This window comes from Acanthochromis polyacanthus, chromosome 6, assembly GCF_021347895.1.
Source record: "Acanthochromis polyacanthus isolate Apoly-LR-REF ecotype Palm Island chromosome 6, KAUST_Apoly_ChrSc, whole genome shotgun sequence".
NCBI lineage: Eukaryota > Metazoa > Chordata > Actinopteri > Pomacentridae > Acanthochromis > Acanthochromis polyacanthus.
Window position 1 is genome coordinate 43,328,055 of NC_067118.1, and position 23,507 is coordinate 43,351,561.

At 41.0% G+C, this 23,507-nt stretch overlaps 1 protein-coding gene across 1 annotated transcript in view; it reads right to left on the minus strand.

Moving 5' to 3' along the window:
* Window positions 1-1,396: 1,396 nt before the first annotated feature.
* Window positions 1,397-23,507, minus strand: part of sema3b (sema domain, immunoglobulin domain (Ig), short basic domain, secreted, (semaphorin) 3B) — a 50,766-nt gene continuing 28,655 nt past the window's right edge. Inside the window, 18 exon segments of the mRNA XM_022209018.2 lie at window positions 1,397-5,553; window positions 7,156-7,295; window positions 8,822-8,877; window positions 8,959-9,116; window positions 9,536-9,577; window positions 10,170-10,261; window positions 10,346-10,361; window positions 10,363-10,425; window positions 10,427-10,510; window positions 10,512-10,541; window positions 10,543-10,569; window positions 12,605-12,749; window positions 12,832-12,901; window positions 15,044-15,158; window positions 15,804-15,946; window positions 16,023-16,142; window positions 16,857-16,950; window positions 17,455-17,574. Of these exon segments, the coding sequence (XP_022064710.2) occupies window positions 5,041-5,553; window positions 7,156-7,295; window positions 8,822-8,877; window positions 8,959-9,116; window positions 9,536-9,577; window positions 10,170-10,261; window positions 10,346-10,361; window positions 10,363-10,425; window positions 10,427-10,510; window positions 10,512-10,541; window positions 10,543-10,569; window positions 12,605-12,749; window positions 12,832-12,901; window positions 15,044-15,158; window positions 15,804-15,946; window positions 16,023-16,142; window positions 16,857-16,950; window positions 17,455-17,574 (2,028 nt within the window). The 3' untranslated portion in view covers window positions 1,397-5,040.

The following is a 23,507-nucleotide window of genomic DNA, read 5'->3' on the forward strand; positions in this document are numbered from 1 at the left end:
TTTCTTTAATCTCCTTCAGGGGTTAAACTCACCTTAGTCCAGGTTCCACATTAAACCAGTCTGCTCTCCAGTAAAACCAGTAAAACCACAGCTTAATAACCTATAAATAAATAACCACAACTCCTGATGGCTCCTTTGTTTTAGTGCGGAAATGTTCATTCTGAAAATGTTCACATTTAATGAATTATCTTTTCACAAAACGTTGTGAACAACCTGTCGGATTTTACTTTATGATCAAAATGACAAAATACATGAACAACAAAACAAAAAACAGAACAAAAATGAGAAGCAAAGCGAGACAAACGACATGAAACAAAAAGTTAGAAAGCCACAAAAATGAATAAACACAAACAAGACAAAAGCAAGAAACAAAACGACAAACAAATGCAAGCGAGGAAAAAAACACAAAACAACAAATAAAGTGAAACACAAAATGACAAAAATAAGACAAAAAACACAAAACAACAAATAAAAAACTAGAAGTTTTACCAAACTTGGACCGCCCGGCGACAAAGATGACCCCTGTGACCTTGAAAATGAGGTCACGGTCACCAAATGCGAACTTGACCTGTGTCTTATTATGGTACACCTGTGTACCAAATATGGTGAGGCTACATCAATATAGTAACGAGTTATCATGCAGAAACCAAAGTGTTACAGACAAACAAGCAAGCAAGCAAGACCATGCAGCTGAAAACAATACCTTCCAGAAAACGCAGTTTTGCCGGGCGGTAACAAACAAAAAACAGAAGTGACACAAAAAGGAAATGCAAAATGACTAAAACCAGAAACAAAATGACAAAACCTGAAAAAATGACAAGTCAGACAAAAAAACAACTAAAACAAGTCAAATTATGAGGCGGCATGGATCAGTGGGTAGAGTGGCCGTCCTGCAACTAGAAGGTTGCCGGTTCGATCTTCGGCCCGTCTTGCTCATGTCGAGGTGTCCCTGAACAAGACATCTAACCCCTAATTACTCCTGGTGGGTCGTGGTTAGCGCCTTGCATGGCAGCTTCCACCATCAGTGTGAGAATGTGACGTATCAAATAGAGCACTTTGGATAAAAGTGCTATATAAATACAACCATTTACCATTTTAAATGAGACACATAATGACAAAAAGAGACAAATAACACAAAACAAGTCAAAAAAGAACAATCTAATATTTTACTTTCTGATCCAAACAACTTGTCATGGTCTAGAAATGATTTTAAATTTATAGTTTTACTAATTTCCAATCTGCAGTTAATGTCTTCTCTGTAATTTCTACACTTTGAGGGCCGGATTGGACCCTCTGGAGGACCACTTTTGGACCACGGGCCTCATGTTGGACACCCCTGATCTATCCCATAAGCTGAAGAACTGGCATCGGTCCATTCACAGAGAAAACCAGCAGATCATGAAGTAACTGCATATTTTTATTGTGTTAATCAAAAACAATCTGACATGACGTTTCACAAAGACCTGGGAGGATTACAGTGCATCACGCTAACGCTGGCCGTCTACACACCACCTTTACCTTATGTACAGAGCTCTGCTTTCCCCCAAACACACACACACACACACACACACACACACACACACACACACACACACACACACACACACACACACACACACACACACACACACACACACACACAGCCTCTCCCACTAGCGGGGTGCGTCACATGGCCGGGATACAACAGGAGCGTCGACTGGAGGCCGTTCAACAACAAACACTCTGATTGGAAGAGCTTTCTCCATTGGCTGCAATGTACAAAAAAACGTTGAGGATGAGTCCTTTTTCAGCAGAACATGAACGATACATACGTAAATCTACATTTATAAGAAAAATAAAAATCCACCACAACATATCAGCTTATCTTTGCACATAAATACATAGGAATAATAATAATAATATTCAACATTGTGCTTTCTCTCTTTCTGTCTCTCGCTCCACCACTCCATTGTCGAACGCGTTAGCCGTTAGCCGTTAGCCTCTAACATGGGGTCATGCAACTTCAAGCACAAAACAACAGCCGGCTTAAAGGGACACTCAAAGTTTGACGTCACTACCAAGAACAAATTACAACTCTAATCTTTCACTTTAGTGGATTAGTTCGCTAATATGTGCACGTATCGGTGCATACATGCATGCTACTTTTCTGTTTGTCGTGTACAATGGTTCGGTGTCCCTGGAGCAGGAAGGGTTAAGGCCCGACAGCGGCCGCACCGGGGTTTGAACCTCTGACCTTCAGATCAGTAGTCCAGAACTGACCCGTTCCCCCACTGCAGCTAAAATCACTTTAGCTTTGGATCGTTTTCCTGGACGTGGTGTCAAACTACAGAGCGTCCCTTTTCCAGGCGTCAGTCAGTTCAGTTTTAAGAGTTAATTACATCTCTATGAAGAAGGTATATAAATAACGACAATGATTCCATACATCTAAAGTCCACTCTCAGGTCTAGTTTCTGCTGCAACACAAACCAGACCAGAAGCTCATCATAAAAATCAGATTCCATGAATGTTTTCTATCTTACAGGGCCAGTTTGCTATCTTTCATGTGGATATATTAAAGTATCGTACCACAGTCTGGGCTCTGTACACACAACGGACACTAGGGGGCAGACTACACACACCATGAGAGCACAGACACCAACAAACAAGTCTACAGATAATACAGAGAAAAGTTCAGACTAAGACATGGAGGAGGAAGACCTTATCGTACTAATAGTCTGTTACGTAGAGATGACATCGTTAAGCAGCAGGAGTTCATATCAGGGACTGAGAAGTGATTCAAACAGTGTCTGATGGGTTTATCTCTCCTTTCTTTTTTTGCAAACAGTGGAAATGCATTGTGGGTAACGCAGAAGAGCAGCTTTCTGCACCGAGTGAGGAATCCGCTCGTTTATTTGCATATCAAATTATCACAAGAACAGTGTCAAAGAAAGAAAGTACCGCTTAGAACAGAAAAAACTCATAAATATCATGCTAATATATAAACCGTACTGTAGCCCGTGAACACAGGCCGTCATTATTCCTGCTTCTCATCCACAAACCACCACGTTCACCGTTTTTCCTTTAACCCTCGTGTCGTCCTGCAGGTCAAACTGACCCGTTTTAAAGTTTAAATGTTTTCACAGTGAAACTTCTGATGTCCACATTTTCAAACTTTAAATTTACAAAACCTTCATAAAGAAAATTCCTTAAAAGTTTTATCTTAAAAAATCCCCCAAATTTGGCAAGAAAATTCTTATAAGTTTTTTTTAAAAAAGAGTGAAAATCTTCCCAAAAAATCCTAAAATATCTAAAGTGATTACATAAATATCAGTAAAACTAATTTCTTTAAGAAAATTCACAAAAAATCATTTTCGTGTGAATGTTGAAAATATTGGGTAAGTTTTTAGGATTTTTTTGTAATTATTTTTGTGGGGAAGATTTTTACTCATTTTGAAAGCATTTACAAGAATTCAAATGAATTTGGGGAATTTTTAAAAAAATAAAAGTTTTAAGGGAAACTTAATTATTGGATTTTTCTTCCTGAATGTTTTGTAAATTTAAATTTTGAAAATGTGGAAAATCTATTTTCACAGTGAAACTTCTGATCTTCACATTCTCAATATTTTTGGGACATTTTTGAACATTTTTAGTGGAAAAAAATGTTTAAAAATGTTTCTTTAAGAACATTCACAAAAAATCAACTAAAATCCAGCAGTTTTTTTTTCAATGAATGTTCTTAAAGAAAATATTAGAAGTTTTACGGAAATATGGAATCACTTTAGATACTTTTAGGATGTTTTGGAAGATTTTTACTCATTTCTTGAAAACATTTACAAGTATTTTCTTGCCAAGTTTGGGGGATTTTTTTTAAAATAAAACTTTTACGGGAAACTTTTCAGGAATTATTGGAATTTTCTTCCTGAAGGTTTTGCAAATTTCCAGAAATTTGGGGATTTTTTTTTGCTGAATTTTGGGATTTTTTTTACAGAAAGAAACTACTTTTTTTGGTAATTGAGGATAACAGGAGGGTTAAGGAAGTTAATGCACAGAATGTTGGACACGGAAAATGTGAAGCAACTTTCAGATGAGGTTTTGGATGATTCCTCTTGGATTATTTGTTTTTGTAAAAGATGCCACATCATTTGGGCTTTTAGATGCTTTCCGGGATGCATTTTTTTTGTACATGAGTTCTGTAAACATCTCATCTTCCTCTTAGTGGTTTGGACCAGTGAACCAGTGGAATCCTCTCTGGACACCAGCGTTGTTTTCTACTGTGTGGTTTATTTTGCTGTGACATGCCTCAATGTGCCGAAGGAAACTTACAATATAATAAAACCAGTTGTGCGACATGCTGATTGCCTCCACAGGCCGTCCAAAGCTGCTGGCGTCTCTACCTGCTGTCTGATACGCATACAGAACCTGTGAAAAGTGAAGATAGTGGAAATACGTGCACTAAAAGCACCACAGGGTTGATTAAAAGCTTCTCTTTCTGCATGCTTGTGCCTTTAAATCCTGTTTCCAGTTGCATCTTCTTTATTCCAGTTGTCGTGTCGCTCCACTTTCTTCCCACCAAGTCCACCGTTTTTCTAAATCACCAGGAAATAAAAGTCAGAAGTAGAGTTCATCCTAAGCTGTATCTGAGTGGACAGAGTTGGTGAGCATACTGTGATCCACCAGGGAAAGAGGTGGTCGTATTCCGTATCCGGTCAGTGGTAAAGGAAATGTCAGGTGAGTTATTTCCTCACATAGAGGCGGGTTTTCTCCACATTTCTGCTGGTACGCTCGACTATTCTAGAGGAACGGTGTAAAGGGATCGTGCAGAATCGACTGTTGGCAGCACATGCAGGGCTGGCCGGAGGGTCGGGGCTGGGGTTCCTTATAGAGTGGGCATCCATAGATAAATATACACAGTGGAGGAGGTGCTGTGAGTGTGTTTCATGTGTGTGTTCCTGTATGTATGAACACCTCCAGGAGTTCTTGGTCTCAGTTTCTTTCTACCCTCCTTCCTTTTCTTGGATCAGTCTTTCTGGTCTCCCTCTGCGTTGTTCTTCCTCCTCGGCGTTACTCTCCTGCACTGCGAGGCGCCCGAGGGTTCGGTTTCCCGTCATGGGTCCGGCGGTTTCTCCCCTTCCTGATCTCCTGGAGGTGTTTCCACTTCTTGTTAGCCGGGCGGACAGCACCATCTAGAGGTGGGATGTCCTTCCCCGTGGTGGGAAAACTCTTTTCCCCCTGGTCGCCGCCGGCGTTCTTGCGCGCCCAAACCTGCTCGCAAATCTGGTCGACCGTGCTGAGGTTGGGGTGGTCCACCAGCTGCATGAAGTCCCGGTACCAGAGCTTCTGATTGGTCATTGGGGGGCCGCCTCCGCTGCGGGGGTCTAATCGGACGGGGGCGTCGGAGGGCAGGTTGGAGACGGAGGATGACGTTGAAGGTACGACCTCCAGGGTGATGCCCAGTAAGGTCTGGGTGAAGCCGTGCTCCATGGCGTGGCACTGGTAGACGCCCACATCCCTCTTCAGGACGCGACGAATCAGTAGACCTCGGTCCGTCTGGAGGATGCGGTCGTCTAGACGGACCTGGACATCAAAGAAATGATCAAATAAAGAAGAGCAGCATGTACGACTTCATCTCATTCAATAAATCAGACTTTCTTTATAGAGAACCTTTCATACAAACACGAAGTAGAAACAACCTCGCTGAATGTTTGTTCTGACTTTATTATGAACTAAAAAGCCGTGACCAGAAGAGCTTGTAGTGACTCAGTCTGCCTGCTGAGGCAGCTCTGTCCAACATGTAGTCAAAAATCAATTCTGGATCAAATGTAGAGTCTTCAAAAAGGTTTCAAGAAAGAGTCTTCCTGCAGTCTTCACAGTCTGATGTGAATAAAGTTTATTCAACACAGAGGCTGTAAGAACAAATGAGCAAAATGTAGATTTTTAACTGACCACACAAAGCGTTACACCGTCTATACCTTCTCTGAAACATTCCTCTTCTGTTCTGGAAGCCACAACCCATCGTCTGAAGATCCAATCAGGATAGACATGAAGTGATGTATCAAAAGTTAGACCACCTCCTCTTTCTTATTTCTGCTATTATTGGTATTATTTCTGCTTAGCTCAGTGTGATGTTGGTTTCATCTCATGAGATCAGACGTAGAGAGGGCATGAACTTCCTGTCTCATGCCTTCTATGAGCTCCATGGGCTTCCGTTGGGTTGTTGGTTCCACAGGATTATTCAGTGTATTCATAACTTCAGCTGACACGCTAGATCTGCCAGTCTTATCTCTGTTAGCTCCTAAATCTGACTCACACATCCTGCTCATCCAGTTTGATCATTTGTTCAATCTTAAGGCCACAACAACCTGAGGGTTCATGAGATAAAAGCAAATCAGATAAATACAGAGGACCCTGACCATTAAGAACTTTATAAACAAATAAAAAAATCTTAAGATGAACTATAAAAGCAACATGTGCACAGGTTTTGAAATCTGCCTCATGTGAATTCTCCTTCTGGTCTGAGTTAGAACTCGTTCTGCTGAGTTTAGAAGTAGTCGGAGAGGAAATAGTCTTTTAGGTAGACCAGATAGGAGAGCATGACCGTATTTAATCCTTCATGTAATAAAAGTATGTATCAGTGTCTGCATTAGTTTTAGAGGACTGGCTGTAATGTGGTGGTGTTTATTTAGTGATAAAAAGATGTGCTTTAGCAGCAGTTTTATGAGTTTGACTCAAAGAAATGCAGGAACAAACAGAAAAGATTTGGATTAGACTGACCCATCGTGTTTGGCAGGTTTGAAACCAATATAATGAGATAAGACTTTTAATGTCAAAGACGATGCTTGTTAAAACGACATAAGAACTGCAGCGCCTTCAAAGTAGTACAGCACAATACTGAAATAAAATGATTAAGAAGTAGTAGTAATGTTAAATGGAGTGGACTGGAGTGAAATTTGCACTCTTAGTCTTCTTCTGATGAAGATATGGATCCAACTCTTACAGTACGACGTCTTTACTGTGCCTTCAGGAACACAGTAACTTGGATATGTTTTCTTTACAGATGTCCTACGAGATAAATGGTTCATTCTAGTCATTAGACCCAATTTTCTGACTATTTCTAACCAGAAGTTGAAAGATAGATTCTTGTTCAGGATATTTCTCCATCATCTACCATCTTCTTACCTCTTCTCGTGGGTTCTGTGGATGTTTCTGGAAGGTCCAGGTGACTCTGGCCTGCAGGGATTTGGGGATACACTCCAAGAAAGTGCTGCTTCCCTCGACTCCATACAGCTTCCTCTCTGCAACGCGGTGCTTGTGGTGGTCTGCAGGGGGCAGCAGAGGTGCAGATATTATGGTTATGTTCAGGATATATGCTCTCTAAGAACAACAGAACCAGACGAGAGTGGGAATGAAAGGACAGGTGGGAATAATGCACAAAGGTCAGGAGAGAAAGGAGATGTAAGAGGGCCAGACGAGGCAGAAAGAGAAGAAATGACCAGAAAAAGAATGGACTGTAAAGTAGTGGGACGGATAACAGCTGATGTCTGATTAAGAAACTAAGGGTTATTTTGAAGCAGTTTTCTTAATCTATAAAGTACAAATTCTACACGTGCATCGTCTTCTTGTGATGTCAAAGCACAAGACTTATAAAGACGATGAACCACTCTACGCCTAAGCACGAAAAGTCTGAGCAGACACTACATGTAGCTGCAGATGGATGAATTCACGACTATCTCACTAAAACGATGCACAAAAGAACAAATCAAGCAAAACACAAAATGAGACAAACGACCCAAAACAAAACAAAAGAGACTAAAAATGTGACAAAAATTATACAAATGACACAAACAGGACAAAAAAATAGAAAAGCGAAAAACATAACAGGAAAAAGTAGACAAACGACACAAGTGAGACAAAAAAGACAACACAAAAAACGACAAAAGTCAGACAAAAACAACAATAACCAGACAAAATACTACAAAAATGAGACGAAAGGTACAAAAGAACAAAGAACAATCTACTATTTTACTTTATGATCCAAACAACTTGTCATGGTCTAGAAATTATTTTAAATGTATAGTTTTACTAATTTACAATCTGCAGTTAATGTCTTCTCTGTAATTTTTACACTCTGAGGGCCGGATTGGACCCTCTGGAGGACCACTTTTGGCCCACGGGCCTCATGTTGGACACCCCTGCTTTAAGGGGTTTCATTGTATTTTACACTTCAAACAAGGACTGTGATTGTCTCTAATTCTCAACTTCTTAGTCTTTTCCTACTTTTGCTCACATTTAAAGCTTAGAAAAATCATCTCCTCTCATTTCTGCTCTTGAGTTTGGCTGATTTCTTCCTTAACGTCCATAAAGTGCACAGATTAGTGCTGAAACAACACCGTCCTCGCTGCCAAACAGGCCCTGATCAGCACTTTGGGCAGCGCCAGTCTCATCACAGACAATTACTTTGACCTTGGTGGGTTTTGCATGCCACATGATGTAATCACATTACCCGGCAGCTCCTTCGGTCTGAGCGATTAGCCTGGTTCAGTTCTGTGGCAGCGAGACAGATAGCAGCAGAATGAAAGTATTGTGGTCTGAGAGGACGGAGGTCAGCGGTGGGGAGGAAGGGAGGCGGATATTCAGGATTTCTTGATATGAGGATTGTGAGATATGCAGAGACGCAGACCGAGGCTTTGTTCTGATTATTCGATTATTCAGATGCAGCAGCCGGCCGACAAAAGCAGTTACAGCTAACAGCCTGCATGTCTGATTTTTAACAGCCAGGACTAACAATATTTTCGTCACATGTCTAGAAATGTCTTTCACAGATGTCATAATGGTGGAGTTTTACCTCCAGAGCAAAGGGTGTTGGGGTCTCCGTTCCTGACATCCTGGCGACGGAAACGTCTGTAAAAGTTTTAGAGTGGGATTAGGAACTTTCAGAGGACTGGATTGCAGATGATGTGGACGTCTCTTTGTGTGTCAGACCTCTTTGTGTTGGGCAGGTAGCGGGTGCAGGACGTCCCGTCCCAGGCGCAGTACGGGTCTCTGGCCAGGCAGCACTCAGCGCAGGCTTTACCGTAGACGCTGCAGCGGTGGAGGGGGACCTGGGCGAGGCCGTTGTCAGAGCCCACGTAGAGCTGTTGCTGTAAAACGCAAAGAGTGAAGAGAAATGTTACAGAAGAGGGTCTCAGGAATGTGCTTTACCTCCATAAATCCAACCATCCAGCATTCTGTGACGGTTTTAGGGATTTATGATGCCTTCAGGTGACTTCTGATTTAGTGCTGCGGTTAATAGACTCAGCCTCTGCAGTTAAACTCTGCTCTGATCCAGATCTGGGATAAAACTTCTGTTGTTCTACAACTGAAAATGATGCCAAGAAGCATTCTTGCTCAAAACATGGAATGTTGAGGCTCTGTTTTGAAAGATGAAGTTTTGAAAAATTGCATGTAGCATCTCAATCTGTGTGCAAAATCCTGTGTAGCGTCTTGTTCCGTGTACAAAATCATATGATTCAAGACGTTTATTTGTCTCAAACACAAATATGTAGCGTGCCACACTTACCCGCTTTGAGGAGATCTGCATGTTGATGATGGATGAGGCGTCCTGGAGAACAAAAGACAAACAGCAAATTAATCAACATACTGGACACAGATGTGGCCAGATGAACCGTTTTCATCACCCCTTCATTCAAGAAAAGCATTTTAACGAGGTCAGCTTGTATCTTTATCTGAAGTTTTTCTTCTTTTTCCTCTACTCAGAGTATTTTTGTGTCTTTCCAGGAACATCAGGCCGCTGGGAGACGATCCAGAAGTCTTTACTCTGACCGAGTAAACGACCGTCTTTAGTTCTTTCTCATGCTCTCAATCAATGTAGAGCTCAGTATGATAACAAAAAGCAGCACAGGTAGCACTCTGATAGAAGACAATAAGCGTCACTGCATTTCACTTTCTCATCACAACTTCTAGCCTTTTCCAGGTGATTTTAGAAGATATTCATAGAATAAACAAGAATTTAGTTCTTTACATTACACTAAAGGCCTGCAGGTTTGAATGACAGAAGAGCTTTAATATCAGATTTTCATCAGGTTATGAGGGTACTGAATGCATTCAATAGATTTACATTAAAGACCAAGAAGTTCTAATTCACCACGTTTTCCCACAGATAAAAGGTGAAAGTATGACCACAGTTGTCTTACTTTGAAGACCTCCAGCTCCTCCAGCAGAAGTTCCTCCATGTTGTTCCAGCTCTCTTTGGGAACGTTGATCACCTTCAGAACCGTGCCTTTGTCTGAAACAACACACGTACAACATTTTTAATGCATCATTTCCTCTCTTTACGGTTAAATGATCAGACGGCGGGTGAATCCCTGACCTGTGCCGATGAACATGGACGTCGTACTGTCCGTCGGCGGCGCTCACTCTGTCCACGGCAATCTGGGTGAAGCTGTAGTCCCACGTTGGTTCTGACGAAGACGGGCCTGCGGCTCATCGGGTAGACCGGGTTGTACATCAGAGGGTGGTGACGGGCGAACTGGATTCACGTCGTCTGGGAAGCCCTTGGTGGACTTCGAAGCTGCCGAACGTCTTGCTGGGACACTGAAGGAGAAAATAAAGTTCAAAATCAAAGCTGGGTTTTATTCCAGGAATACCAATAAATATAAACACTAAGACTCAGTGAATGCTGATGGAAATCACAACTGAAGTGACTTTTTCTCTTGAGGTTTTGTAAATTGTAATCATATTTAACAGTGGAAGTCAATTATGTGGATTATTACAGAACTTTACAGCTCTCAGTCCCCAGAGCTTCTTAACCCATACTTGGGCTCATTCACTCCTTAAAAATGTACATTTGACGAGTAAATTTGCTTTTTCTTTGTGCATTTAAACTGTAATAAAATGTGAGTGATCAGTTTATCAGGTGGATCCACAAAGGTCCAGCAGAGGCCTGGTTATGGTGTGCTTTAGTCCAGCTCAGAGACCCAGCCTGTCTGTGATTTAAATTACTGTCCTGGATTTTCTGGATACTAAAATGAACATAAGTGTCAGGAGGCGTCTCTGCTTTCAAGATAGAGATCATTTGCAGCATTTTTAAAGTATTTTTTATCTGTAGATGCAGGGTTTTTTTGCATCTTTAATCTGCTTTTACTTGTGAGCGTGATGGCTGTGATTGGCTCGGCCAGCTTTCCAGCCGGTGAGGTGACGGTGGTTTAATTACCATTCCTGGGTCGTACAATGGGGATTGTTCTGCAGGGGCAGTAAGACTGAAGCCTCTGCAGAACAAATCCTGCTGACGGCTTGCTTGTGCTCTGAGCAGAACGTAAGAGGCATCGTAAGCAGTATTGATCAGAGGATTGTTGGGAGGAAAATACTGAGCCCTGCTAAGAACTACAGGACCTCTGTCAGGGATATTATGACATCAATGCATGGATTACATTTTTGCAGGCTCAGTGCTGAGAACAGAAAGAAAAGTATGTGAATAAAAAAACTTGAGATGTTTGCAAAAAACTGCAGCAAACCCCCAGAGTTAAAGTAGGTCACGACAAGGATGACTGAGGTTCACCAGAGAGCCTGAAGAGCATTTTTTTCTTTAAAGAAATCCCCCAAATAATGCTTTTAATCAGCCAGAAACTGTAAAACCGACGATCTGTTTCATCTGCAAACTTCATCAAATCTAAGCTTAAAATTGTAATTTATCACCATCACTTTATTCTGCATGTCTGATTTACAAATCTGCTAAAAAAAACTGTTTACGCCAATCTCATTTTGTAAAAAATAAAAATAACAAATACATGAGAAAATAGAAAGGCACTCGGAGAGCGCATACCTCCGCCGTGTGTGTGTGTGTGTGTGTGTGTGTGTGTGTGTGTGTGTGTGTGTGTGTGTGTCTGTTAACAGCATAACTCAAAAAGTCATGGACGGATTTTCACCACATTTTTACAGGATGTCCGGAAGAGCACAAGTAAGAATCGATTAGATTTTGGAGGTGATCCGGATCACCGTCTGGATCCAGGAATTTTTTGAAGGTCGAAGGACAATTGAGAGATGGCCGCCGGCTGGCGGCCACACACACACACACACACACACACACACACACACACACACACACACACACACACACACACACACACACACACACAAACTCCGGTGATTACATATCCTCCTGGCGGAGGTAAAAATTACAGAATGTCCTACTGATGGTACTACTGATGGTCCTACTGAAAGTCCTACTGAACGTCCTACTGAACGTCCTACTGATGGTCCCACTGAATGTCCTACTGAATGTCCTACTGAATGTCCTACTGATGGGCCTACTGAATGCCCTACTGAATGTCCTACTGAATGCCCTACTGAATGTCCTACTGATGGACCTACTGAATGCCCTACTGAATGTCCTACTGAATGCCCTACTGAATGTCCTACTGATGGACCTACTGAATGTCCTACTGAATGTGTTACTGATGGTCCTACTGATGGTCCTACTGAATCTCCTATTGAATGTCCTACTGATGGTCCTACTGAATGTCCTCTTGATGGTCCTACTGAATGCCCTACTGAATGTCCTACTGATGGTCCTACCGAATGTCCTCTTGATGGTCCTACTGAATGTCCTACTGAATGTCCTGCTACGTACCATTCCTGGACGGGGATACGGAACTTTTCCCTGGAAGGGGACCCACTGGTAGTTGGGCCCCTCTTTGTGGGCAAAGGGCCCCAGAAAGGCCCTCCGGACGTCGTTCATGGAGTAGAGACACACAGCCGAGCCTTTAAACACACTGCTGCTGGGGACGAGGGGGACAGTTAGACAATAGAGACACAACACCATGTACCAGGCCTCCACAGACACACACAGCCTCTGACCTGGAGGTGGAGAAGACAGTGTAGACCAGAGGGTTCTTTCTGTCTCGGGTCTGCAGCAGGAAGACGTCTCCTGTGGACGGACACACACTGAGGTCAGAGGTCAGACGAGGACAAACAGACCCTCAGGCTCGTCTGAAGCTTTAAAGAGATATTTGACTCATAACCGACATGAAACAAACCCTCTGAAGCTTTGTAAAATCAACTCTAACTGAATTTAGCTCCATGATGATGCTTCCTTCTGCTTGTCAAGTTGAAGCCATGAAGGACTTTTAGCCCAGAATAAATAAAACGGGTCAATCTATATCTGAAGGACTTCTGAAGTCCATGGGATGTATCTGCATACATTTTTACTAAAAGTAGAAAACTCTACTGTTTTTATGTTCATTATGATCTTTACAAATTCCATAAATCATTTATTAAGAAAACAAATAAAAATGACTGGATATCACTAAAATGTCAACTAAATAACGTCTGAATTTAACACCAACCACCTTCTAATGAGCTAAACAATAATAAAATGAGCTGATTCTAAAATAGTGTGGATTGTGTTCTTTTATTAAGTTGAGATAATCATGACAGAGATTTCTTTTTTGGCAATATATCAGATTTTATATAGAAAATAACAAATTCTGGGCTGATTTTTCTTCTTTTTGTTCATTTTCAGTCTGTTTTCTGGTCATTTTGTGTGTCTTTGTGTCATTTTGCATTTTTTTGTACTTATTTTGTGTCTCTTTGTTTTGTGTCTTTATATGATCATTATCTGTCTCACTGAGTCATTTTGTGTTTTTCTGTGGTCATTCTGTGTCATGTTGAGTCTTTTTTGGTCAAGTCCTGTAATTATATATTGACCCAGATACTGTTTGAACCTGTTCGAACACTTTGAAAACATTTAGCAGAATAAGTGGTTTAAATTCCTCCCTATTAGGCCTCAGTCCAGATAAGAGACTCAGTGCTGCTGTGGGGGAATGTGACGGACAGGTGTAGCCTCAGGTGAGCTTAGAATCTCCAGATCTGTGCTCTTAGTTTACCTCTAACTGTGTCCTGAGATAAGACGGATCATATTACAGCCCTCAGATAGGATCAGAGGGAAACATCTGGAGAGCTCCTACAGCTGCTCCTGATTCCTTTCATAACTAGTTCATATTTCAAGACAAAAGTAAAACTATCTTCTCTATCTCTTGAGTGCAAATCCCCCCAAATCCAGCAGAAAAAAGCAGAAGCACTGATGTTAGCCTCCACTGATTAGAGGAGCATCCAAAACCTGCCTCTGTATGAAGGAAAACCGATGGTGAACAGGCCTCATTTCATCAAACTGTGGCCTCATAAAATGTAGTTTCAGTAGCAAATCCTCTGTCTTTAAATTGATGCTACACGGTTTGTCGTGTTTTTCCTTTAGAAAGGCTAAAAAATGTCAATATTTCTTTATAAACTCAGGATCTTATGATGGTTAATAAACTCGATGGGCACAACAAACCTCGTTACACTCACTGTTTTTTATTTAAACTTCATGTTTTACTGCACAAAGTCATATTTTACAGAATCTTACATAAACGTTTCAGCAGTTTTATTCCTCATTTTAAATATTTACGCTCAGGGCGACTGGCTCCAGACGTTTGTGGAACGATCCCAGTGAGTTTACGGTGAAATTACATCTTCATTATCATAAAATATTCCTTCTGCTTCATAAATTCATCCTCACTTCTGGATCCCGTCTAATGAAAACACATTATCGTCACATAAAGCCTGAATCTCACTTTGAACCCACAGCAGAAACAGTGACTTTGGATCAGAAGCTCTGAGGAACTAATCTCTCCTCAGGCTTCCTCTAAAGCTTCAGGAATGTGGAACTGAACTGAAATCTACAGCTGAGGTCAGAAATCCTGCTTAATTTATTATGCTTTCCTCCATTTGCGCCCACAAAGTGTGTTTCTGGGTGAAAATCCAAAAGGAAGGTTGGAAAATCAACCCAGTTTTCTACTTTCTGTATCTTCTGAACAATCTGATGACTGAATCCTCCTGCAGGGAGTTTGAGGACGACAGGAAATCAGAAAGAGGGATCACTTTATTAGTTTAAGGTTCCCAGAGAAGCAGGACATCTTCTGAGGAGTAAAACTGAACCTCCTGCTCTTCAGACAGTTCTGTTCCATTACGAGCGTGACCTGGAATACTTTAAGTCCTCAGACGGTTTCTGAGCTTCACATCGTGAACTTACGCAGCTCGTCAAAGTAGGTATCGCTGCCGTCGGCTCCCGGCACCGAGCAGATCAGACGGGTTTTCAGGAACGTCGTCCACTTGTTCACCAGACTTCTCTGACCACCCATGTCATTCTGATTAAACAAAAACAGTCACCAGCCATTTAGCAGGATATTAAATTTAGATTTCTCTCAGAGTTTTCTCAGGTGATGAACCGATCCTCCGGTCTTCCTTCACACTAAGTGTAAGAAATGGAAGAATCATGAGATTTTCAGCCGTCCAATGCTTCAGCTCCAACTAATTAAGTCTGACATCGAGTTCAGTCAGAAAATCTACCAAATCTAACCTGAAAATTGTGAGATTTCATCAAAATGACTTTATTTTCAACATGCCTTGTTTGAAAAATGGTAAGAAATCAATGGAAAATGTAGTCTAATTAAGCTTCAAGTCATGAAAAGTCACCAGAAATATTTTATTCTGCATCTCATTTAAAAATTAGCATAAAATCCCCATTTGTTTTAATGATTTCTTGGATTCTAGCTCTGTCATACTACACAGAACACATTCATGAGTTCCTTCTACTTTTAACTGTGGTTGTTCTGTTTCCATGGAGGTGCAGGAGTTTATACTGCAGTGAAAAATATCTGATGGTGAGGAAAAAATGTGACAAAAAAATAGAAAGATTTTGATATCAAATTGTCAAACAGAGCAGATTAGTTTACACAAACATATCTGATCTATTTAAAGTACCAGATGGAGCCGAGTAAACGGTTTCTCACCCGGCACAGCTGTCCGATCCGGGAGTAGGTGGACTTCCCCAAACCCTGACCCTCCACCGCCGTCTCCCGGAAGAAGAAGAACACCTTGTCGTCGTCGGGGTTCTCGCTCTCAGGAACCCAGAAGGAACCAACAAACTTCGGTTCTGGTGGACAGAATCGGAGTCAGAACCACACTTTTCTGTGACATAATGGAACTTTTCTTTTTCGTATTAAACTCACCGTTCAGCCAGCGGGAGTCGTGCTGCTCCGTCCGGATGGAGGGACGCTTTCCCAAACTCCTGAAGATGGTGAAGTCTCGTCCCATCAAATCTGTGGCCACGCCGGCATAGAGCTCATCACCTAGGAAACGCAATTACCCAATGATTAACGAAGGGACCGGAAGCAGAATGGTCCAACTCACAACCCACCCAATGGGAGGAGAGGGGCCGATATTCCCTTAAAGATCAGCCGTTTCCAGTTAGAATAGTCATTTACCACAATAACAATGTCTACACTGGATCTATCATTCACTTGATGTGATCGTCATTGAAAAAAACTGCTTTCTTTCAACAAAAAGGACATTTCTAAGTGACCCCAAACCTTTGAACGGTAGTCTGTATCCAACTTTGGAACATCGTACACCTTGCTTGAATATTTTTGGATTTTCTTGGTTAAAATGGCCAAATTTGAAGTTACTGATGCTAAAAGATGTTAGTGATGTTCTTGTATAACACAATATATGCTTGCACTCTGTCAGCTAGACAACACTAAACTTGGATTTTTGCATTATAGTGGAACTTTAAATAGACCACTCTTGAAAACACAAAATTTTGAACCTATTTTCCTCAAAAACTCCAGACAGTGGGTCAGACCACTGTGGTTCCAAACCCTTTACTGATTGATTAATATGAAGTTTACTGGTGATAGGTCTGTAGCAGCTATAAAAGTTTAAGATCAGCTTCAGTAAAGGCCAAAGTCTTAACACTCAGCTGACTTCATGGACGTGCTATGCTCAGTAATGAGTAAACCCCTGAATGGATAATTTCCTGATATTAATATGGATGGTTCAGTTACCAACGAGCACAGATGCAGCGTTATGTCGAGGATCGTACGGACTCTTCCCTTTCCCGTCTTCCACCTGAGAGGGGTCGATCCTGAACACATGGTCCTGATGGAGAACAGAACAAACGGAGTTCAGTTCTGATCACACTTTGCCAGAAACGTTCAGTCATTTGGAGGGAAGTGGGAACTTCAGCTAACAGATTTCTCTTAGTTCTTCTCCATAATTTACTTCCATTTTACTGCAGCTTCAGTCCAAACTCAGCTCAAGTCAGTGTTTAGTGCTAAAGCTGCCAAGTAAGTGCTGCATATCCTATGTCAACATTCATCTCTTTACACACATAAAACCCTGTGTTTTTTCTTGCAGTAATGTTCTCTCTGGTAATGAACAGAATGTAATTATGTTGGTGGAGGGCTGAGGTTTATAACATCTGGCATCAGAGTGGAGCTTAAAAACCATTTTGATTGAGAGGGTGAGAACAAGGAGAGGCAGTGTGATTTCAATACTCAGTGTAAATGCAACCATGCGATACTAAAAGAGTGTCTGTGCCTTCAGTGATTAGTTCAACACCTGAGTAAGTTGAGCGTTGGTTTCGTTGTGTTTGTTCCTCACCTCCATCCGGTGACCCACCTCCACAAAGGCACAGGTCGGGTGGAAGGCTCCGGTTCCACAGGCGTACAGGTGGGTTCGGTTATAGTGGTGGACGATCTTCACGTAGTTCACGCAGTCGGACTGGAAGGCACAAACACACACACACGTCGTTTTAACAACATATGACAACTTAAAGGGTGGTTTGTTTTAGGGGATCTTTGCTGCTTTTTTTCACCCCTAAGAAAAGCTGCTTTTCTTTCAAAATAAGGACATTTCTAAGCGACCTCAGACCTTTGAATGGTAGTTTATATCCAACTTTGGAACATTGTCACCTTGTTTGAATATTATTTGGTTTTCTTGGTTAAAATGACCAAATTTGAAGATGCTGATGCTAAAAGAAGTTGGTGATGTTCATGTATAACACAGTATATGCTTGTACTCTGTCAACTAGACAACGCTAAACTTGGATTTTCCCGTCTTTTGAATTAGTGATGTACATTCTTCACTCGGCTCCTCCCTCGTGTCCAAAGCTGTCGCCGTTCTGACAGCTTTTGTGTTCTGGATGAACACAAAAACAATATGTGTAGATAAAAATATGTAAAATGCTGATATGAACTGTTTCCATGCCCACAGAAACCATTTATCCCTAAATGTCCACAGATTTATGTGAAAACCTTCCTTTAACTTTGTGTTTTTGTGCTTTTTTTATTGTTTAACACCTTGTTTTTATCAGCAAGAGCAATGAAAGAAATAATAAAAGAGTAAACTGATTTTCTGCTTGTTTACCAGAAATAGTTCCCTCCAAACCACGCCGGTGTTTGGGCTCAACAACAAAACAACTTTGGCATCTGTCATCCAGCAATATTTTTGAGTTCTGATCATTTCTAATGAAATTACCGGGCTTTGCAAAAGTTCTGTTACACTTGTTGAGACATTCACGAAAATGAACACAAAGGTTTTTTGGTGCAATAAGATAAAACTTTTGGGTGGCCACATTTCTGATTAGTATTATCATTAACACATATATTGAAATATTTGGAAAATAAAAAAATTATCTTATTGCACCAAAAAATCTTTGTGTTCATTTTGCTTTCATTTTGCAAGTGTAACAGAACTTTTGCAAAGCCTGGTATGTGTAACCAACTAACTAGATTATGTTAGAGGAATTAGATTTCCTCTCCAATCAGAGGTATCAGAAGGTTTAATCTGGAAACTATAAATATTTAGACATGCTGACAGAGAAGACTTGAATTGTAAACATCAGGTGAAAAAAATGAAGTTATCAAACCAATTTATTAAGTTAGCTTCAAATGAATTAGTGAAGACATTAGAGTTTATATTGCATAGTATTAAGTTGATGGAACATTTTTCTGTCAACACAACCCATCAGTAGAACGTTTGTAAGGTAAAAGGTTGATCTAAAGGACTTAATCTGATCTTTTCTTATCTCTCAGCCATTATTGAATTAAGCTGTAAAAACAGGTCCCTTGAATTGCTTTCTAGAGTGTTTTTTTTTTATTTCCTGTCTTCCCTGACATCCACAGATCTCTTTGTGGTCCGTCCTCGTGGTATCTCCAGCATGTTATTGACCCACGGACACATCTGTCCATCTGAGAGTCGGGTTACAGTAAGCCGGACCTCCAGGGACCGCTGGAGGAAGATTTACTGTCCGCTAAGAGACTGGATGGTACATTATGGCTGTGAGACCGGCCCATTAGGTGGAGGCAGCATGGACGCTATAATTAGTGTGATTAATGCTGCTTATTGTCCAGGTCCCTGTAATAAATGGTGAGCTGATGAGATGGACTATGTTGTGATTAAAGAACTGCTCAGTTTCTAACCAGTACTGTCCTTTCTATTTACACTGAATCCTTCACTATGTCACACATCTAACCTTCTCCGGTATCTTCTCTCTAAGGTCTGTTTCCCCAGATGGGCCAGAGGAACATCTGTCTCACTATTAACTTACACATGTTGTTGAATTTCTGCTGCCACTCAGATAATGAAGAACTGTGTCTGGAATCATCTAGAATAGTTCAAAGTTATAATAATAATAATTATAATAATTAATAATATAATATAATAATTAATCTTCTAATTTAATTCACTTCAGTTTTATTTATATAAATCATGATATATGTCTTATCCATGCACACATTGTACAGACTACACAGTATTATAAACAGAAACCCAACAATTCATCTTTAGTGATAGTAGAAAGAAAAACTAACTAAAACTGACAGTACGGTTTACTTAAAGTAAAGTTTAAAGTCTAATCTTAGAACTATAGAAGGTGTCTGTCTACTGGACCACAACTGGGGACGGCTCCATAACAACTATGCAGTATTTCCTGAAAATATTGCCTTCAAGAAAGCATGTATAAAACTAGGAGTCCTAGTACAGAACCCTGTGGAACTCCCTCACTAACATTTTGTGTTCATGTCTTTATTGTGACTAAATATTTGTTGTTTGTCTTTGGTCGTAATCTTTTCCATTTTTATCCAAGATGGCAGAACTGTTTTTTCATATACTAATGTTCATATTTTGTGTTTTATTGATGTTCTGGAGCCTACCAGTGGGCTTAGTAAGGCATGTTGTCTTTGCAAAATTACCAAAAGTATACCGTTCAAAAGAATCAGCAGTTGTAAAACTTTCCAACAGTCCTTGAACTACTCATTTGTGAAGAGTCGTTACAACCAAACTTTTAACCAAATATAAGCTTAATATCAAGGATTTGATCACATTTGACCACATTCTGCATCTCCCTTGTAAAATTTAGCTAAAAATGAACCTTAATCATGCAGGTTAGCCTCATAAAACAGAACAGTGTCAGGTTTCATTCTGTTATCTGTTGTGTTTGGAACTGATTGATTCCACCTGGATGAAGACTGAACTCCAGATCCCACCTCGAACTCATGAGGAGTGATAAACCTGGAGCTCCAGACCTCCTCCCAGCCCTGGTCCTCCACACCTCCTGAGCCCTTGGATTGGTCCACCACCATGACTCCTCCTCCCAGAAGACCCCAGCAACCACCACACACCAGTATAAATCTGCAGCCAGAAGTCTCAGTCTGGTTGGCTGGTTTGATGAAACCAGTTCCTTCTGGTGCCTCTTTGTGTGTTGTATTCTGGTTTGGTCTGTTGGCTCTGTATCCACTAAGGGGTCACTACAGACATTTAGAGCTTCTGTTAGGCTGTTAATTCAATGAGGAGCCTCCAGTTTTAGTGGAGACTGTAGCTCCTGTTAGCAATCTGCTAACTTCAGGAAGAAGCTATTTGTAGCTTCAGTCACTGCATATTGTGTGTTAAATGTGTGTCCTGAGGCACCAGTTTAGTTTAGCTCTGTGTACTGCTCACTAGTTTATTACTCCACCAAGGAAATGGAGTTACGTGAAGGTCGGCCTACGTGAATCTGTCTGTGAAACTTTACGGAAAAACAGACCAACGGATTTGGATGAAGTTTTCAGGGAAAGTCAGAAAGGACACAAGGACCAAGTGATTAGATTTTGGCATTGATGCAGCTTATAATCTGGATTCACGGCTTTGTTACAGATTTCTCATTGCCAGATACAGCAGCCTGACCTGAACACTGTCTGCTACCTGCTGAGGATCACATGATTGATTCTCCTACAAAATGACCATCATTTATCAGCTGGAAATCATACAAGGAACAAACGATTAAACTGTGGGGTGTTTCTCATCAATTCCTGCCGACCGCTACATATTTAGCTCATGTATGTAGCAAACTGCACACGTTAAGTTCAGCCATCAGCCTCACTGTTATTTTAACATTAGCAAAACAAAGGCTTGCCAAAAGTGATGAACTGATCAGCACACCTTCATAAGTGTCATTTACACACAGTTAGGTATCCATACATAACATGCACATGCAAAACACATGTCTGTACTCAGCACAAGGTCATTTTTATTAAACATTTCATCCGTTGGAAATAATACGTCATCTGAGCATCCTTGGTGGAGTACTGCTCTCTGAGTGCTTTTCTAGTTGCCTTCTGTTACTGGTGGTGGGTGTTGCTCAGGAGTTTAGTTGTTTTGTTTGTATTTAGCTACTTTGTGAACTCTGTTAGCCTTTGTTTGGTTTTATTTGGTTCTTTGATGGAGCAGCCACCAGCCCTGTTTCCTTACTATTATCTCTGTTCTTTGGTGTTAATTCGCAACTGAGCAATAAATTATTTTACCAAACCTTTGGTGATTTTTGTTCCATCCAGCTGACCCTAGACCTCATTTTAGTCCAGGGGCCACATAAAGCCCAGTTTGATCTGAATTCAGCACCAGTAAAGTCACAGTAAAATAACCTACAAATAACCACAACTTCAACTTTGCACCTTTTTGTTTTAGCTAAAAAAATACATTCTGAAAAAGTTCAGGTTTAATGAATTCTTTACAAAACAATATGAACACCCTGAAATTTGAGAAAAGCAGGTTAAGTTTCAGTAGTATTATGCCTCAGTTTATCATTTCCACATTACAACCTACAGATCAGCTATCTACAAAGGAACACCACGTTTAGTCACAGCTATCTGGAACTGAACCAGAGAGGATTTTACTTTGATCAAAACAACTTGCCATGGTCTGGAAATTATTAGAAATTTACAGTTTCATGTTTGACACGCCTGCTGTGGAGGTTGGATGGTAATCAGATGGAGGTCCTGCTGCAGACAGAATCCAAACCTCCTCCCTCTGTTTATGTGAGGAGGCAGAGAGGTGACAAAGTAAAAGAGAGGAGGAATAAAAGATGATTGAAAGGACCTTCAAAAAGGAGGAGAATCATGCCAGCGGTAGCGTTTCCTCTGAGGTTGTCGGGTGTTTGAGGTTCACTGGCTGATCTCTGACCTGCAGAGGACTAATTAGTAGAAACGATGACCTCACTGCATCATGTCTTATAAAGCTGTATTGTTCTGCTGTGGACGTCTTTCCTTCCAGTTCCTTCTGTTCTGGAGATGATTAACCCGGTCCACCGGTTTGTTACTGCAGCCGTTATCTGATCTGTCAGTGGTTCTGTTCTGGGATGAAAATGAAAAACACAGTTTCTTTGCAGTAATTCTAAATAAAAATGGCCAGGTTCAAATTCTTTATTACAATCCTTAAAAAGCTTTAATGTCCTCCTTTCCTCCCTGTTATATTGTTTCAGTCCATGTTTTCATACATTTACTGCATGAAACTGATCGTTTAGAGAGTTTTTCTTTAGTTTTCACTGAGAGCAGAGAGCCCAACGACCCAGCACAGCTTAATAAAGTTAATGTCTGAGAGGTTTCGGCTGGACTGGAATGACGGTGAACAGTAGATATCCGTTAGATCAACACAGAACCCAGGAATGCTTTGATCGCCTCGGCTGAACAGGACAATGCAGCAGCGGCGACGCTAGTCTGACAGACTCCTGCTGGAATGGATCCATTTCTGCTCTTTGACCTTCTAACTGTATCTCCATTTGTTTCATTTAGAGATGAAAGGATTGGAACTAATTTGTTTTGTGGTTTCCAGAAGCACATTCTGTCACGGTTAGATATTTGTCAACCACTGAACTGAAAATATGGTATAAACGTGTTTCCTGTCGAATAGATGAACTTTACTGCAGTTTACATGAAGATCAGTTTTAAGACAACCTTCTCATTCCAATAAATCAGAAATGTTTTGGTTTCAGACTTTCACACATTCTAACTCCTTCCCTTTCTGCTCAGCATGGACTTTGATAAATGATCTTCTGGTTCCATAACTCATTTTCTAACAGAAACTCTTAAACATCAGATGTAATTTACAGTTTTGTGCTTAGCGAAGCATCAGAGATGGTTCTGAAAGATGTGCGTTGACTCCAGTGAAATAAAGGAACTAATTTCTAGCTGGTGACGTGCTGATGGATGCTGGGAGACAAAGTGATGAAGTGGAGCTAAGATCACAGCAGAAACGGTCCATCCATCACTGCTGCTGCTTTAATACGCCTCCAGTGTCTGCTTCAGCCGTCCACTGTTTACCGCTGTCTGCCTGTGTTTATGTGCACGTGTCTGTGTTTGTCTTAGTGTGTGTGTGCGGCTTTCCTGTGGTGATGACCTGTTTAT